The 19,266-nt window shown below is 39.5% G+C and overlaps 1 protein-coding gene across 1 annotated transcript in view; it reads right to left on the minus strand.

The window, feature by feature from the left end:
- Window positions 1-2,668: 2,668 nt before the first annotated feature.
- The window catches only part of LOC124270782 (ras-specific guanine nucleotide-releasing factor 2-like), a 126,978-nt gene continuing 110,380 nt past the window's right edge, over window positions 2,669-19,266 (minus strand). Inside the window, exons 5-6 of the mRNA XM_046705826.1 lie at window positions 14,954-15,031; window positions 2,669-3,210 (exon numbers count right to left, since the gene is read on the minus strand). Of these exons, the coding sequence (XP_046561782.1) occupies window positions 2,842-3,210; window positions 14,954-15,031 (447 nt within the window). The 3' untranslated portion in view covers window positions 2,669-2,841. The remainder of the gene's footprint in view (window positions 3,211-14,953; window positions 15,032-19,266) is intronic.

A 19,266-nucleotide genomic window follows, 5' to 3' on the forward strand; every position in this document is an offset into this window, starting at 1 on the left:
CCACATCACCATCTCGCTCACACAAAAACATGTCAGTACTCCTTCAAAATTCTCAGTACACCTCCACTTGCAATATGATGTGTAAGTACACTCACACCCCGAAAAGTTATCTGGAGCCCTGTACTTGTCTTGTCTGAAATTGGCATGGGTCCCATGGCCAAAGGCTATGAATATGAATGCCACTTAGAAAGTGGTCTAATGTAACAAATGTTATATTTTTTCCTCAATCCCAAAAGTACCAGGTTTTGAAGTTTAGTAAGAAAGTGTAATCCCAAAATATAACATATGTTACAAGTAGCCAAGTAGTAGGATAATTTCAGAATTTTTCGCACTTGTGACAGCTTTCAGTAATGTTAATACAGAGTCATACTGAATTTTGTCTTATAGTCTAAGGTCTTGGATTCTATCAGATCAGTCTTTAATAATCATCATGAAATGTACCATACTTATAATTCTTTAAGAGAAAAGAGGCATCTGGTAAACCTGTGAACTGGTCTCTATATACATGCTGGTTAAAATTAGTTTGGTCAGATAAGATATACTGACGAATGAAAAAGGACTGATAAAACTTCTTTTTTTTTGAGAAGACAAAGATGTATCCACTCATTCAACATTTAAATTAACCTTATTGTAGCTGTGCACCAGTGTTGATGATGTCAAGTGCTTGCTCTCAGCACCTTGCCAGTGACAGCTAATCACAACCAATCACTCTGTACATCAACCTACTCTGCTCAAATCACAAGTTAGATATCCAATGTACATCAACCTTGTCAATTGTATATACTTACTATGCAGCTATGTATATATTCTCCTTGTTTCAACTCTTTGTATCACTTGCTTGATAACGGTGTTAGTACCTATACTGAAATGTTGCACTCATTGCAATAAAGAAACTGACTATCCATAGAACTTGGTTTTCTTTCATCTTCACAACTTTTTAAATGCCTCTCAAAGAAGATAGTAAAAGTTACACAAACTGTTCATAAATATGGAGGTTTCAAGTAAGATGTAGAAATTATGTAAATCTAAAACATCAGGAATACTGTAAATCAGGAAATTAATGCATCACAAATTTAATGCGAGTGCAAGGGTCTAGTCTACAAGAGTCATCAGAAGATGACATATCCCCCTGGACCCCACATCTTTGAAAGAACAAATCATCTGACAGTTACTTAAAGTCCAGCTTGATTTTAGACTAAGTGCAAATCGTTTCCATGGAAATCATGAAAAAAATAAATGACAAAAATCTGCAAATAGCAAAAGGCACCACTTAAGGTTCTGTTTGATAAATCTACCAAGTTTTGTTGAAATATATTGAACGATTCTTGAGTAATGCTCCGGAAACGAAGCCCACCCTCCCTTTTGGGATTAAGTCAGAATCGTTTCCATGGAAACCGGGAAAAATAAAAATGCCCAAAATCTGCAAATAGCAAAAGGCACCACTTAAGGTTCTGTTTGATATATCTACCAAGTTTTGTTGAAATATATTGAACGGTTCTTGCGATGTGCTCCGGAAACGAGAGCAATCCTTACTTTTTGAGACTAAGTCCAAAATGTTCCCATGGAAACCAAGAAAAATAAAAATGCCAAAAATCTGTAAATAGCAAAAGGCACAACTTTAGGATCTGTTTGATATATCTACCAAGTTTTGTTGAAAAATATCGAACGGTCTTTGAGTTATGCTCCGGAAACAAAATGATTACGGACGGACAGACAGACAGACAAGGCAACGTATCTATATCCCACCGAAAAATATTGAACGGTTCTTGAGTTATGCTCCGGAAACGAAGCCCACCCTTCTTTAAGACTAAGTCCAAAACGTTTCCATGGAAACCGAGAAAAATAAAAATGACAATAATCTGTAAATAGCAAAAGGCACCACCTTAGGTTATGTTTGACATATGTACCAAGTTTTGTTGAAAAATATCGAACGGTCTTTGAGTTATGCTCCGGAAACAAAATGATTACGGACGGACAGACAGACAGACAAGGCAACGTATCTATATCCCACCGCATTACATGCTGGTGAGATAAAAATGCATCTCGAAATTAATGCGAGCTCAGGAATCCGATGATAAAATGTGACACCCTGAATCTTTGATGGTGTTCATTTTCTTTTACACTTGTTATTTACCAAATAACCTGAACTGAAGTTGTTAAGCAATGAATGAAAATGAGCTGACAATGTTTTGATTACGCTGCCATGTTTGGTCACGTGATTGCTTGCTAGTACTTGTCTTATGACAACATTTATAAACGTAATCTGACTGAAATGATCCTGCGTGGTTGGAGAATGTCCGGTCTGGCTGATGTGCTTGAGTGACTTTAAACAATGACAAGAGATTGTATCCAGTGATAATTACATGTGACTTGAGATACCTGCAATGAGGAAGTGACCTGTATTGGTGTAATGTGTAGTGTCAACACTTTTGCTATTGTTACATAATTTGCCGATGAATAAATTAAATGGATAACAATTAGTGTCATGGAAATAAGTGCTTATTTATCAATTAATTTTATGAGAAATGTCTAAATTGTTGTTATATTCTGTAGACCGACAAGAGATTGACGTTTTTGTCTTAAATTTGGTTCTCAAAAGTAGACATGTTCAGACTAAAATGCGTCATTATAATAATGCGAAAAGAGTACAGACGCATTTTCCGCATTAATAAAATGCTCGCATAAATTTCATGATTTACAGTATGTGGAAGGTTCAAGGACATAGCAGGTATTGTGATCAAAATAAACATAAGTTTGATATTTGAGAAATGAGTGAAAGTTGGACTTTCAAAGTGTCAAATGTGGCACAGAAATTTCAACTATAATAATCACCATAATTTTCTATGTAGGCTCTATTTGGGAATAAAGAGTGAAGAATGGGACAAAAATACCCAAATAACCCCACAGAGTAAATATCTTCAACTTTGTATTTGAAAAGAATTTTAAAAATACAAACCTGTTTAGAAATATAGAGTTGACATCTTCATGTGATATGGGAGGTTTCTTTGAACTTGCAGCCATTCTTAATGGTCTCAGAAAACAAGTGACAAGGCAAGAAAGTTGGCGGTTATACTCTTCTTCACACTCTACCATACTGAAAACTATACTGTTGCGTTTCCGCATGCTCTCTGCATGAGGGGATCGGATATACAGCTCCACAATCTGCTTCCAGCGACGTCGACAGAGCCATCCACGAAAAAAACTTTGAACCTGCAACAATACATTCATAGATCTTCTTATGTATTGACTTTAACATAGTTTGGTGTAATTTACTTTGATGAATCAATAACTCATATCGGGTCATGGACATTCCTTATATCAGGAAAGCTTTTATCTACATGTTCTACCTTATGCTTGTGCTTGGGATTCTTTTTCAATCACATTATCAAATGCCTTACACTGATGTGTTACTTCTCTGCATAAATATCTGAAGACAGTTCTACAGAAATCTTCATGAAGTGCATCCTGATCAAACTTTGACCAACAAAACTGTATCCATGATGTGTGGATTCTTGAGTCAATTAGATGTAATGAATCTAAAATGTGTAGGCTTTTTGTAAAACCACTTTCATTTGGATATTAGCAAATGAAAACAATATACCCAATATCTCATGCAGCTTTGGGTGTAGATTCCATGGTGCCATTCCAATAACCGATCTTAGCCCTATGCCAGCGTAAACCCTACAATGACGTTACGATCAGCATACCATTCCACTAACCGATCTTACCCAAGTCAATTGTAAAGTTAAGAGCCAAAGTCTAAGTTGCTCATGACCAACTTAGGATTGCTAAACTCAATCTTGAGAAACCAAAATGGCAGCTTTCATTATTCTATGTGAAGAAGAAGAGCGAGCATTACACTGTAAGCGTGTTTTTCGAGACCACTAACAGATTCTAGATACATTATCAGATGATGTGCTTGTGGCAAGGTACAGGATGCCTCATCATGCCTTGTTTATGCTGATCGACAAGGTTCAGCCACATATTATGCCAGATACCCAGAGTTCACATGCACTTGCCACTGAAACCAAGGTGCTCACTACCGTAAGATTTCTCAGGAAGGGTTTCTCCACGTTTACACTTGGTTCCAAACTACTTCCACCATCTGCTATACTATGCAAAGGGAGATAACTCATGCCTCACATTTTTCTATCTCTCGCATGAAAGAGTTCCAATCTTAGCTGGGATCAGATCAAAGGATCGGGACTGGCTACAATTGGTTAGTGGAACAGGCGTAACTTTTAGCTACAATGATCGTAAAATTGGCAAGACTTGCTAAGATTGATCTTGTATAAGACCCGTTAGTGGAACAGGATAATGCTGTTACGTACATTAACTTTTGCTCTTTATTTTGGAGGACTTCACTCACTTGTAAGAATTTTATTAATTTTTATCAAATTGGTTGATGAGAAAGTTCACCTAATGAAACCTGATATGGAGGTGTCCTGAGATCTTGGATCAAATATTAGACCTCGACAGTTGGAATCCAGTGACGACTTATCCTTTTCAAATTAGTTAAACTCCTTCTACTCAAGCGATTTGATACTGGAAATTTTTCAGATGAATGGAAACTTGTATTGGAATCACTTCCACCTTGTGAAATGTTAAATATATCAACAGATGATGTGATTAATAGATTTTAGAAAAGCTAAGTCAACAATAAATGCTGTAAGTATTGAAGATAATGAAATAGAAAGAGTAACTGAATACAAATATTTGGGTACTGTCTTAGATTCAAACCTCTCCTGGAACGAAAACGCTGAGAAAATATATAAGAAAGGACAACAACGCTTGCATTTTGTGTGGATGTTGAAACATTTCAAAATCGTCTATAAACTATCATGATGTTATTTTACAAAACATTTATTCAAAGTGTCATAACCTTTAATTTCTTGAGTTGGTTCGGGAACCTGTCTGTCCAGATTAAAAGCAAACTCCTATCGAAAGTATCGGCAGTTGTTATGATCAGCAAATTTCAGAAAAGGCAAACAAAATTTTAAGTGATCCTACTCATACTTTTTTCCTGCAGCTGCGTATGCCAACTTTTAGAACAACAGGGTTCGCCACTCATTTGTTCCGGCTAGTATTAGATGTATTAACAACAAACTCAATGAATGACTTGTCTTCCAACTTCTCAAATTCTAGTCAATATCAATGTTTGTGTACTAAATTGATGTACATGTATTTATATCCTGATTATTTTAACATTTGCAATGTTATATATGGCTGCTTTAAGAAAGAAAAAAACTGGAGAACTGCATATGATGCAAAACAAATTTCCCTTGGGATAATAAAGAAATTATCTTATCTTATCTTAATGCAGAAATGCATCACAACCAAGTAATCTGATCTTAATGAGATAAGATAACTTTTCATGATATATATTTACTTTAAATACACATGAAATACACATATTGATGCATAATGTACAGTACTATTTATTAGAATCTTCCAGTAGAACACAGCATGTCTCTGTAGACTATGAAATCTTACATATAACAGCTCCAGTACTCCGTGACCTATTTGGATGATGGTTTCACAGAAACAACTCTTATTTTCAAAATTGTCCTCAGTACCTTATATCTGCTACATTGCAGAATCTTGTGTCAGTTAATGCTCAGTTTGGTTGTAGTTCCCTTAAAATTTTAATCAGAAAAGGCTGACATAAGGTTATGGATAGAAAAGAAAGGATATGTAAAATGTGTCAGTAATGATGTATGAAGGTAGATATCATTTTCTTCTGATTTACCCCAAATACAAAGCTATTTCATGTTTATATATATCAATCAATAATTCTTTGTAAACCCAAATATGTGTAACTTTTAATCCATGAAAAATTCTATGTACATACATGATTTGAAAAAAAAAAAAAACCTGTAAAAAATCAAATTTTTAAAACTTATCCTATCTCACGGTTTGTACTCATGATCGACAGTTGAGTGGAAACAAACAGTAAGTTTCTGGCCTCTCTTGTACTATTCACACCCCACTGCTCCCATCCCCTGGACAGCCTGTACCCTGTGTGAAGCATGCCCTCCAGTTGACTAGTGACTCCTTAGTCTGATCATTCTCTTTCTCTTCTACGTCTGACGCCCAACCTTCATGTATAGATTGCATCAGCTTAGGTGCATTGACGTCAAGATGCAGTTTTTGTCAGGGACTGGATGACGACAACTTTGCATTTTATAAGAAGGTGGGGTCCTGACACCTTGCGGATTGGGACACCTGATATAAACCTGACGAACATGGTCTGTCTGCACCCAAGAAATCTAAAAAGACAGACCTAACAAAAGCCCGGAGATTGTCCTCTTCCCTTTTGGAGCACAAGGATTTTTTAGACATTCCATCCAATTGCTACCTTTGTGAAAATCTGTTTCACCCCACGGAAGATGCTACTTCACCGAACATCAGACCTACCATTGTGTCATTGGTGGTATTGTTTCAACATTCGCTGAGCCATGGATAACCTTTCGCGAACCCTCCAGATGTTGCGATCCCTGCTTTGCCTTCACCAGGTATCTCCAAGCATCTCTTGGCTATACATTCGATGAACCTTCAGTCTCCCCTCTACTTACATATCCCGATCCTACGAACCTCCTTCGACGAACCTTCTGTTGATCGATCATCATTCGGCAGACTTCAGCTTTTCGGCTGCTCCAATACCACTTCTGAACCAACCCTTAGGTTCGGCAAATGTTGTTGGTTTCAGATTGGGCGAACCTTCCATATTCGGGAATCTCTCACTTTTGGTGAACTATTTTCAGTGTGGAGAATCACCCCAGTTCGGCGAACCATGCCAGTTTGGAGATTTTTATCTAGTTCTGCGAGCCATGCAGTTAAGCGGTTCATTCCAATGCAGTACGGCAATCCGATCCAGTTCAACAATACGCACAGTTAAACAATCCCCTCAGATTCAACGTATCCCTTCAGCAGGCGAATACCTGAGTCACAGACCACTAGTTTGTTGCAACCAGTTCTACCTGTATCGTTTCTCCAGAAACTACAAAGAATCCAAAATTCCGCTGCCAGATGTATCACCCACACTCATCGTCATGACCATGTCACCCCAGTACTTCAGTCTCTACACTGGTTCCCCATCTCTGCAAGAATTACCTTCAAAATCCTAATTCTTACTCATGTCTGCCTCAACAACGATAAGTTTCCCAACTATCTCAAACATCTCGTCTCTGTGTATGTACCTCAGCGAAGTCTCTGATCCTCCTCTGACTCTCTCGTCACCCAACACAGATCTCCAAACCAACTGTCTAACTTCTCCATTGCCAGCCCTCAACTGTGGACTGACTGACTGACTGAGTTTGGTTTTACGCCGCTTTTAGCAATATTCCAGCAACATCACGGCGGGGGACACCAGAAATGGGCTTCACACATTGTACCCATGTGGGGATTCGAACCCGGGTCTTCGGCGTGACGAGACAACGCTTTAACCACTGGGCTACCCCACCACCCCCTCAACTGTGGAACTCCCTTGAAAGGAAATCAGGAACACTTCATCGAAAGAAACTTATAAAAATTCTGCTAAAGACCTATCTATTCACTGCTGCCTTTCTGTAAAAGTTATATGAACTATCTCCTTCCCCAATATTGTCACAGCGCCACTGAGCATCTCTATGGTCGATATTAGGCGCTATATAAATACATTATTAATTATCTTTGACAGATTAAGATGAAAGAGGGTTTGGGTGATCCTGGCACAGTCAGGCTGGTAAGGCTCATCATCAGCTCAGGGCCCTTGCCCCCTCTACACGCAGCCCAGACAGCAAATGGGACTTCTCCCAGGAAACACTGCCTAGTTGAACCCACCAAGAACTTTCCGGAGAATATGTAGGCTCCCCAACACTGCAGCCTTCTGCATTACCCAGAGTGTCAGAAGGGCTGTGCTCCCGGTGGAGAACCCAGGCACTCTCCTGATCTGCGCCAAGAGATCAGGGGGTACCAAACCAAGGGCACCAAGAACAATGGGGAGCCTGATGACAGTGTACTTGGGATGCAAGCGAGACATTACAAAGGCGAGGTCCGCATATTTATCATGCTTTTCCTGAATCTTGCCAATCACATTGCTGTCAAAAGGGACAGAGAATTCAATGATATAAATAAATTCATTGGCTTTATCAGAAAGGACAAGATCAGGTTTGTTGGTAGGAATTCTTCTGAGGCTGAACAAAAGTTTAAAAGCATCATTTTCCATGACGCCCTGGACATGTTCAGGGTCGTACCATGGATGGACCTCGGAGTCAAAGCCACAGGCACGGCAGAGATGATAGGGAAAGCAACTAGCCATGCCATCATGTCGTTTAAGATATGCTGTTTGTGCCAAAGAAGGGCATCCACTGACAAGATGTTTGACAGTCTCTGTAGATTCATTACACAGTCGTCATTTCATGTTAATATTTCCTTTAAGAATCACATTTTGGCCATTACGAGTGGGAAGTGACTAGTCCTGAGCAGCAAAAAGGAAGCCCTAAAGTTTCACTAAAACCGACTTCATCCAGGTGAAGGAGTCGGTTGGATTGCTATTCTGTTCCACACACTGCATGTACACACGATGCAGTGGCTTCTCAGAAAGCTTCTCCACAAACGAATGACTCTGAGCAGACTTGGTGAAGGACTTCACCTGGTTTACTCTCATCGCTGTACCATCCAGCAGTACATCGCCATCAACATAATCCACATCAAATTTCAGATACTGTCCAACAACCTTGGCACTCTTAAAATAGCTGTGGAATTCATTGCTTTCATCATGAGTCTTGACATGCATCACCAGAGGGTCATCCGATAAATAAATATGTGCAAAAGTACACAATAAAATTCTATCATGAAGAGACTCCACATTAATCAAACCCCAACCTCCAGAATTAATTGGCATATATAAACGATTAAGAGAGGAACAAGGTTGGTGGGCTCTGTTATCAGACATGATCCTTCTGGTCAGGCGGTCAAGTCTCTGGATGTCTTGTTTTGTCCAATCAACTACTCCATAGGAATAGGAGAGGACTGGCACAGCAAAAGTATTGGTGGCTTTGACCTTGTTTCGAGCATTTAGCTCTGAGCTCCAGATTTTCTTTAAGTGAGATTTGTACTCAGCCCGAAGTTTGTCTTGAATTTGGGCACTCTGGAGTGTGTCTCAAACTTGCATTCCAAGATAGGTGTAGGCCTGATCTTTCACAAGATGCTCAATAACTCCTCCCCCCTTGTAACTTGATCTATCCACCATTAACTACCTTGCCATGTTTCAAGTGAAGAGTATTACATTTGTCAAGTCCAAATGTCATGCCAATATCATTAGAAAAGGACTCGACAAGGAGAACCTGTTCTTTCAAATTGGTATCTCCTTTGGCAAGGAGCTCGATGTCATCCATGTAAAGGAGCGGTAAGCGGTGTTGGGGATCTGTGCTGAGGTGGTCCGGGATGGTAACCCTCCTCTCTGTTGAACAGAAAGCTCAAAGGATTTAGAGACAAACAAAAAAAGCAAAGGACTGAAGGAGTCCCCCCTGGAAAATTCCCCTTCTGATTGGAATAGATTCCGAAGTCTGCACCTGCCCTTGAGAGTACATCTCAAGTTGAGTCGACCAGCAACTCATTAAAGACTTGAGTAAATCAAGCAGTCGCTCAGGGAGGTCAATACAACGAAGAGACTTCAGAATCCATTCATGAGGGACAGAGCGGTATGCCTTTTTGTAGTCAATCCAGCACATAGAGAGGTTGCGGTGATATGTTTTAGCCTCTTCCAAAATCATTTTCTGTACAAGAAGTTGATCCTTGCACCCCCAACATCCCTTTCTTGCTCCCTTCTGCTCTCTGTAAATTATATCATTAGCAGAGCAGTATGGTGACACAAGGTTTGTCAAACACCCTGTGAATAATTTGTATTGTGTATTCAACATGTGATAGGGCGGAAGTTTTGGGGATCAGTCAAGTCTCCTTTTTTGGGAAGGAGTATTGTGCAACCTTTGCAAAACCACTGAGGAACATCACCTGTGTCCATGAGAGAATTGAAACAGTGAAGTAATGGTGTTTGGACACAGGGAAATAGTTTCCAGTACTGGTGTAGCAGGCCATTTCTTCCCCTGTCTAAACTTTCCCCGGGGAGAATCTGCTCTAGGCCAAACTTTCCCCGGGGAGGTTTTGTCCTAGGATATTCTTACCCCAGGAAAGTGTGGGCTAGGCTAAAGCTTTCCTCCCTGTTTAAACTAGGATATTCTGTTCTGTTTTCTATGAAAAGGGGGGAGATTCTGGCCTAGCTATGCCACTTCTTCCCCACCCTTGCTCTTATAAACCGACAGTAGGTTTGACTTATATTTTGATACACATTTTTGCTAAAATAGTCCATTTTTGCCTCTGACTTGGGTGTAGTGATTTGAATGCATACATGTTTGAACGGCATATATCTCTAAATCCATCCTGCTCCTGCCGCCATTCCTATGAAGACACATTGCATTAGTTCTTCATCTGTCCACCATAAGATGTAAACATTCAATCGCACATTTGATGGGTAAATAAGATGTAATATACACAGGTTGCTTGCTCTCTTATCATGCTGTTTATTATCTAATATTTGTTGTATTTATGTGTAAATGTAATGGAACATTATTCACATAAGCTTGTTTACTAATCAATAATCACTTTGGGTGAATGAAATATGTTTCAGATATCCATGGGCCAAGTATACCCCTTATCAAACCTTGTCTTTTGAATATAGAATACGTCACTATAGTGGAATGATATATACAGCATTTGATATAGATATTGTGTTGGATTGTTGTTGTTGTGTTGATGTTTACATCTGCTTCCAACTGTTAAGTTGATGTCGCCGACATGGATGCCATATTTAAAGCCATGAGTGAGGGAATATAATTTTGAATGGATATGGACATCCAAGTAAAAACTGGGTATTTAGTTAAAATTGTGAATAAAGTAATGATTTTGACGTAAGCCAATTTTGGGGATAAGTAAATTATTGAAATATAAAAATATGTAAATGATAATATAAAACAATAGTAATGATATAATATCTTTGCTTTTATGCTTGCTTTTCTTTTTAATCTCACCTTATAGAAGGGTATTGAAACAAAATGGGAACCATGTACATGTTATATATGAAGATGAAATGACCTGTAAATTGTTAATGGAACTTGACATCAACATGAATATCTTATCAATGTGTTCACGTGAATAGCTATGTCTTGTTTTCGTTTCTGACTTTTTCAATACGAACCTAAACAAGAAAACAAGGTTGGGGAAAAAATAGCCCAGCTAGGCCAGAATCTCCCCCTTTTGATATAAGAACAAGGATGGGAAACAAGTAGCCTTTAAAGTTGATTCAAGGGTGGGGAAAGTTTGGCCTAGGACAAACTTTCCCCGGGGAAGATTAAGCCTATGGGGGGGGAAGGTTGGCTTAGGCTAAAGTTTCCCCCGGGAAAGTTTGTCCTAGGCCAAAGTTTCCCCGGGGAAGGTTTCGATTGCCATCAGGCCCTGGAGCTATATTAGATTTGGACATTTTTATAACACTTGACCTATATAAACAAATGACCTAGTTACTTTCTCATGCATTGCATGGTCATAATCACGGACCCATGGTGCCTCAAGGTTAAAGTCGCCGGGTACAGACCACAACTTATTCCAGAACCTCTCATTGGCATCCACGGGAGGCCGCTTATCATGCTCACCAACACCGTTTGTTTTAAGTTGCCTGTAGAAGTGTTTTTCATTATTTCTAAAAAGTTTATTTTGCTTGATGAATTTATTTTTATTTTCCCATTTTTTCTTTCTTTCGGTCCAAACCTTTATTTTGGCCTTAAGGGAATCGACAATTTGGAGAAGTATCTTTTCTTTGGTTGTCTTATACTGTAATTTTAATTTTCTCTAGATTGACTTTTGTTGTTTAGACATGAGATTCCCTGATGTTCTTATTTTAAGGCACAGCTCTATCCAGGAAATGTATTTTCTAGTTTCCGTCAGTTTTACTTGAAACTGTTTTTTCTTTGGTGTGATGTCCTAGTATTAGATGATTTTTCTTTGGAAACCGTGTGAAGTTCCTCCAAGGTTCGAGCGGCAGCATAGACACAGCAATTAACTTCATGTAATGAACAGTCCGCAGAAAGTTTCATAGAAATAATGTCATTTAATAAATAATTTCATTTTTGGGAAAAGATCCACTTGTTTGTTTGATTGGTCTCCGTTTTTCGAAAGGTATGTCAGATATTTCATGATAAATAGAATGAAACAAAATATACACAGGATTTTCAGAAAGAACTGAGGAAGAGGAAGAGCGAGGGTCCGAAATTTCGGGGCCAATTGGTTCTGTACCAGAAGAGTTTCCACCAGGAAGACGAAAGAGGTTATGCGGACGTCCATCGGAGGTTTTGGGGTCTGCTGCCACTTGAGCATTCTGCTCATGCAAAGGTTCCTGACGGGCTCCAGTTATGGGTTGAACTGGCTCACGGGGCATGAGATTTTTAAGCCGCCGGAATTGATCTCGGAGATTTTGCTCCGTCAGGAAAGCATACATGGGCATGGCATTGTCCCAATGCAGCTTAAGCGACTTGCCATTCAGGCGTTGATTTACAGGCCATCCTGTCGCTCTCACACACTCAAATAGTGTGGTGTTAAGATGGTTTGACCAAGATATTCTTGGTGGAGTTATTAATATTATTACTATTATTAGCGTGGGTTCACACTCGGGACATTCAGCCACATTCTAGTCTGGTTTTTGATTTGATGGTTAGGATTATGTCTGCTGCGTGGAGGGAACAGCGACCTGATCAGCAATCTGGGGAGACCCTGGATGTTTGGCCCCAAGCCTTACCTTCGAGCTGTAGGGGACGTGGGGTAGCCTAGTGGCTAAAGCGTTGGCTCATCACGCCAAAGACGCGGGTTCGAATCCCCACATGGGTACAATGTGTGAAGCCCATTTCTGGTGTCCCCTGCCGTGATGTTGCTGGAATATTGCTAAAAGCGGCGTAAAACCAAACTCAGTCAGTCAGTCGGTACCTCCGAGCTCACAGTCATTTTTACTGGAATGAGTCATACCGCCACACCCTCCCCGGCATACTCCGAAGACCTGTCTACTCAGAGGTAGTATAGGCTTTGTGGACTCATCACTCATACTTGCCTGTATTGTAGACAACAATAAGCTGTCCTTGAGCAAGTCACCCATAGATTTGTTGTCCACCTTCTATATGAAGGAGCTGGACTGGACCATTCACTTATCGACATTCAACGAACCTCTTTGTCTCGTCCACTGCATCTTAACTTTTGAACTTCACATCGGTTTGGCGATCCCGCTCATCTCTACCTATTTTGTCACAGGCTACTAGAGCGACATGCTGCCGAACCTACCTGTCTCTTGAGATCATTCCCCAGATACACAACTTCACCTTGACATGGACTTTAACTTGATGGTGTGAGCGATAGCAAGAGTAGACCTGCTTTGCTAACCATGATCGAATCCTTACCTAGTCAACGAGATCATCTGTGATTTTTCTACCAAAATGGAGCAAAATACTCAGTTCCAAGTATAGGTCAAACTTCTTAAACTACTGAAGAGGCAAGTACTAGAATCTGTACCTCACAGCCGCTTTGTGCTGTATGTTTTGATGAATCCCAAGATTTTGACCCAGAACAAGAAAACAACTCAGATCCACATCCCATGGCAGAGGTACGCAGAACCCGGGTGCAGCTTGTGGAGCTGTATCTGATAAGGTATGACTGTTCGCGCGACCTTCCACCCCCCGTCATCCCGATTAAAGATTCCCCAGTTGGTGGAAGAATTGGTACATATGCTCGCAACCAGACCCTTTTGTAAGACAACCATCATTGTATCTCACTCAGGTCAGGCAACAAACTACCGATCATAGGATCTCCACTGCTGACGAGCGTTCCGGATTGGGAAACCTACCCCTCAGCACAGATACTAGCTTCACTGACCACTACTAATAGGGGTCTCACCGAGGCATCATGTTTGAGGTTTACATCGACAGATGTATACAAGCTCAAACAGATCCTCCTACAACATCCACAATTCACCAGCTAGAGTAGATTCTCAACAACAAGAAATCAGAGCTGATTCCAACATCATATGAGTGCTCTCAGTCTAACATCTATTGCATCTAATATCATGGAGATCAGCCTAACGATACACCGGTGGCATCATACAGGGAGTTGACTGGAGTAGTTCTTTGGAACTCAGAAGACAATCACAGAGTGGTAGATACACCCACAGATCTTTAAGACCTGGTTTCCTACCAGGTTCAACAATCAATTACCCATGTTCGTGTCACCAATCCTGGACACACTAGTGTGGGGGAAAGACATTCTAGTGATCCCACCACGGGCGCTTCTAACACAAGTACTATAGAAACTACAATCCAACAAGAAGATAAAACTGCTTTTGGTCGCACCCTATTGGAAGTTGTTTGGTCGAGTTCGGAGTTAGTATATCGGGAGTTGTTGCTTTCTCTAGCCATCACAAATTACTTGTAGCTCCAAGACGAGAATGAAAGTAGTGGGATGTCACGTGACCATCTGAGTGCTTAGCACGCTTTACAAAGATGATTGACAGGTCCAGCCATCGAAGTAGGGGGAGAGGTCAGGTGAGACCAGAAGACAGAGTCCAGAAGATTTGATTCAACTTAGCTTACAGCACATTTCCACGTCTTGGTCGAAGAAGAGAGAGAAGTGCATACCATGAGATAGGATAAGTTTAAATATTATACAATATATAGTTAAAATGTTCAATTTTCAAACCAATTAACATCAGTAAAAATACTGCTTTCATTGTTACATATGACCACAACAGGCAGAATAATTAATATTCATGTACTGGAAGTATGTACCACCCCTTTATTCAACAAATTATGCTGAAATGTCTCTTGTTGTCTCAATACAATCCACATGAACACTTTATTCAGGAACCAGTGGTCTCTCTAGATCTTACCTTCTTTATCTTTTTTATTTCATCTGTTTCTTCATTAACTTGATGATTTGTGCCAATTTCCTTATGAAATTTCTGTAACTGAAAATAAACACAATAAGACATTCATAACCATACACTGAGTGGTCAACATCACAACACATTTACATCACAACAAATATTGGGAGAAATTCTGAAGGGATAAAGAACCTTGGGAGTTCCAAGGTTATGTATCTGTTAACTCATTAAGGCCAAGAGACGCATATATGGGGCAAATTAATCAGCTCCTCACAGCTAGTGACGTGTTTATGGGGCAGGCAATTGGCAGTTTCTCACAGCGAGAGCCACATATATTCGTCCACAGAAAGCGCCTCTTATTCAACCGCCTCCTTTGTGTAGTGGTTAGAGCGTCCGCCCGGAGAGCAGAAGGTCATGGGTTCTATCCCTGACCGCTTCATACCAAAAGACGTTAAAATATGGTACTTGTTGGCCCTGCCTGGCGCTCGACATTAATGGGTACAACAAGGACTGGTCGGCTCAGAGTCAGTATAATGTGTCTGAGTGGGGTATTCATGCTTCACTGCGGCATGGTATCTCAGTGGGCTAGCACTATAAAACCAGCTTCAGTCTGGGCTAGTACAAGCAGCCACACATACACATACACGCGCATGCACGTCGTCATATGAGCGAAATATTCTCAAGTACGACATTAAACCCAATTTCACCTCACCTCACCTCTTATTCAGCAAGAGACGCACATGTGTGTTGTACTTTTAAAAATCACACTGTACCTATTATTTCAACCAATTTAGTAGTACTGAGCAAATATTAGCTTTTCTTACGAGAGATGCAACCTTTTGTATCAATCAGAAAAAGTATTTGAATTGTTTTGATAACAATAGCTAATCATTATCATAAGCTTGTACAGCGTTTGGCAAATGAACACATGTTGGCCAGAAAGGGGATTATGATGTTTTTACAGAGGTAAGTGTCTGGTACTCTTCATTGGGAATGGATACTAAAATACTTCATATGCACATTGATTGAATTAGATGTAATGGTTTAGAGGTTACTGAAGATTATATTTTCTTCAACTTCCTAATAAATAGGAAACAATGTACAAAATTTCAAGGACATACAAAGAATTCAAACACAAAAGAATAGTTTGAATTTACTTTGTAGGTATTATTACGTTGTCATGTTTCATATAATGAAACATAATGTATAAACACACATAATCATACATCCAAGCCCAAATAGATTAGACATAATTTAACTTACTAATTTGAAGCTTACTGAATCGTAACTAGTTATTTTCCATAATCTAAAGTTGATAATGTTACCTAATCAAATATAACGTGATAAGTCGCACCTTTGCATCGACTATATATACATGTCAGTGTTATTACAACAATGAAATCTTTTACAACATTTGTGACAAAACACAGTAAGTTGGTAATTAAAAAAATTCTCACACATAAACAGAAGTAATATCATAAGTTATTACATGTAAACCATACAAAGGTATTTCAAGCATTTTTGTTCAAGCTGTTGAAAGTTTCATGTTGATTTGAATTGTCGGTTTTCTATGCAATTTACATGAGCATTCTGTAAAACGTTTGTATTTGATCTCTGTAATTATCAAATCCAGTGTAATTATCACATGTATCAATGAACTCAGTCTCTATTGATCAATTGTCAGTAAAAGCTGGATAGTATATCAGTTACGGTATCGATACACATGTGTATAATCATTCAATACGATTACAGTAATGAGATAATTGAACACCTCTTTCGACCTTGAAATAACAGCCTCCGGTAGAATGCATATGTAGTTACGCCCTTGTTGAAAGGTTTGTCCCGTGACAAGTGTAAAATAAACAGATGCGCTGTCATATCATTGGACAACTTGCTTTATGGAGTCACGCCCCTCTCTGTAATGTTTATGCATGCATGCACATCTGTAATCTTATGAACCTCGTTTGCATTCAGTATAAATATAGGCACGCCCACCTTCATAAATATTTAGGAGGGGGTTCAACTGCAAGGTTATACACTATAATAATTCAGTATAGTGTCACCTCGTGAATTCTGCAATACGTGTACTTTAGTTTGGATATTCATTCGTATCAAGGTGAAGATTATATTTGTAATATTTACAGCAAACCATTATATTTTATGTACTAGTTGTGTGCGTAAAATGTATATGAAAATAAATACTATTTCTACTCAATGGTTGGATTTCAATCGCTTTGTTTTACTTATCAAAACACACTAAAATGAGGACAAATAAACTCGCCAAAGTGACTATCTACTCCTATTTGTCTTATGTGTATATTTCATACATCGTTACCAGTGTGTATGTTTACAAGACACAAACTGTTACATGATAGCTTGAGTTGATAAAGCCGAAACCCAGCATATTGACTGGTCAACGATATAGCCAATAATCTATCTCTATCCAAGCTGTTGAGTGACCAAACGTGTACAAGCCGCCAAAGGTCTACAAGAGAAACTTGCAAATAAATTACATAAAACTTTGCAATACACGATATGTATTCACACCTGCTTTCTTTCAACATATATCTTTACGACACAATTAAACAATCAGGACTTGTTTGTACGACTAGACAGTTTCCTGTCATCCCTGAAACCTGCCAGGGAAATCAGGTGTGATTAGCACTAATTAGTCTCGGCACAGAGAGTGGGCAATCAGCGAGGGGTTCAAGGTGTTGAGTAGTGAGGTGACTCTCGGGCTTAATGAGTTGTGACATAAGTTGTTCACTGGTCTCGAGGGGGATATGGGCTGATGTACCCTCAATGTTTGTTTATGTTCGGCTCAGGGAACATTAAGAAACATCAAGGGTACATCCACCCATGGGCCCCGAGGGACCAGTGAACAACGTATTTATCCTACCGAAAACCTCTTAGTTTCATTTCAGGTATATGTCCCACATCTGATGACTAGTTTGAATTAGTGACCTGGTCAGAGACAGTTTAAAGAAGTTTCATCTGTGACCAGGACTGAACTACATGGCCCTTGTGTATGTCATTCCCTGCTGCACAAGATTATCCTTCATTATTTCCATTCTTCCATACACTGAGAAATTAAAAATATGACAGAGAAGAGGCATTTGTTCCTTGCCCCTTCTTCCCAATGGAATGAGACTAATCTAACCCAGGACCTGACAAATATCTTCTGCGGCTTTGACATTGCTTTCAGCTCTTGAATTCAGCTATACTAAGACTTTGTGCAAGGATGCAGCCTTTAAACTGCTACAAATCAATCCCAGCTTCAGTGATCCTTTCCCTCCATGAATGAAACACAGTCCATCATGGATATTGTCTCAGTTCTTCCCTGATAATATCTCTCCCCATGGGTCACTCTCACCAAAACTATCCTCCCAGGCTAAACACTTATGCAGCATGGGATGTATGGCTGGTTTTGTTCATCCTAGCAACCACTTACAGTGGCCTATACCAATCCACCCTTCACAAATGTTGAAACTTAACTGTAAATTCTATATCTCTAGTAAAACTTCCTTCTGCAAAACTTATGTGTTAAGCAAGAGCTTATCACTCACAACCAACAAAACCATCCCAAAAGTAGAAGGATTTGACAACAATGGATCTGCAGGGCATCCCATTATCAAACATTATGCCTTTGCTATCTCATGTTATTGGACATGTTAAGCATTACTTACACCAAGATTGACAGCAATGATTAAATTATCATGAGACGGACTAGAGAGTTTCTCAGTAATTGCATTAGTTTGCTTTGGTTGCAAAAAGACAATTCCTGACTTCTGCGCCAATGAATTCTGTCTGTGACCTTGGGATTACAGTCAACATTACTTTGGTCAAAGGACTCAGCTGATCTTTGAACGATTAGTAAGTGCTTTCTTGAGACAGTGTTGAGAAAGTATTATGGTGCCTAAAAGAAACAATTTGATTCAAGTCCACTATGCAAAAATTATGATAGAGGGAATCATCAAGACATGTGTCCTGACATAAAAGAAATAAAAGGTACTGGCAAATAGAAATGATGTGCTCATATCTGCTTAGGAGTCGTCAATCAGATGTAAAGGGTTTTGGTGATTGGTGTGATGAGACGGTGGCGCAAAGGTCATTAAAAAGGTTGAGGTCAAATATGAAAACTTGCATTTTTCAGCAACTGTCACTGAATGTCTGGGAAAGCACTGAGCACCTAGTTAGTTGAGTGTGATGGGTGATTTTTTGTCTCAGACATGTTCAATGGACAAAGGTCAGGCACGAGTGCAACAATATCCTGACATGAAATGCTGCATGGTCAATGAAGTAAGTTTCTTTATGATTAA

This window comes from Haliotis rubra, unplaced genomic scaffold (genome assembly GCF_003918875.1).
Source record: "Haliotis rubra isolate DU_JTF1 unplaced genomic scaffold, ASM391887v1 Scf1549, whole genome shotgun sequence".
Lineage (NCBI taxonomy): Eukaryota > Metazoa > Mollusca > Gastropoda > Lepetellida > Haliotidae > Haliotis > Haliotis rubra.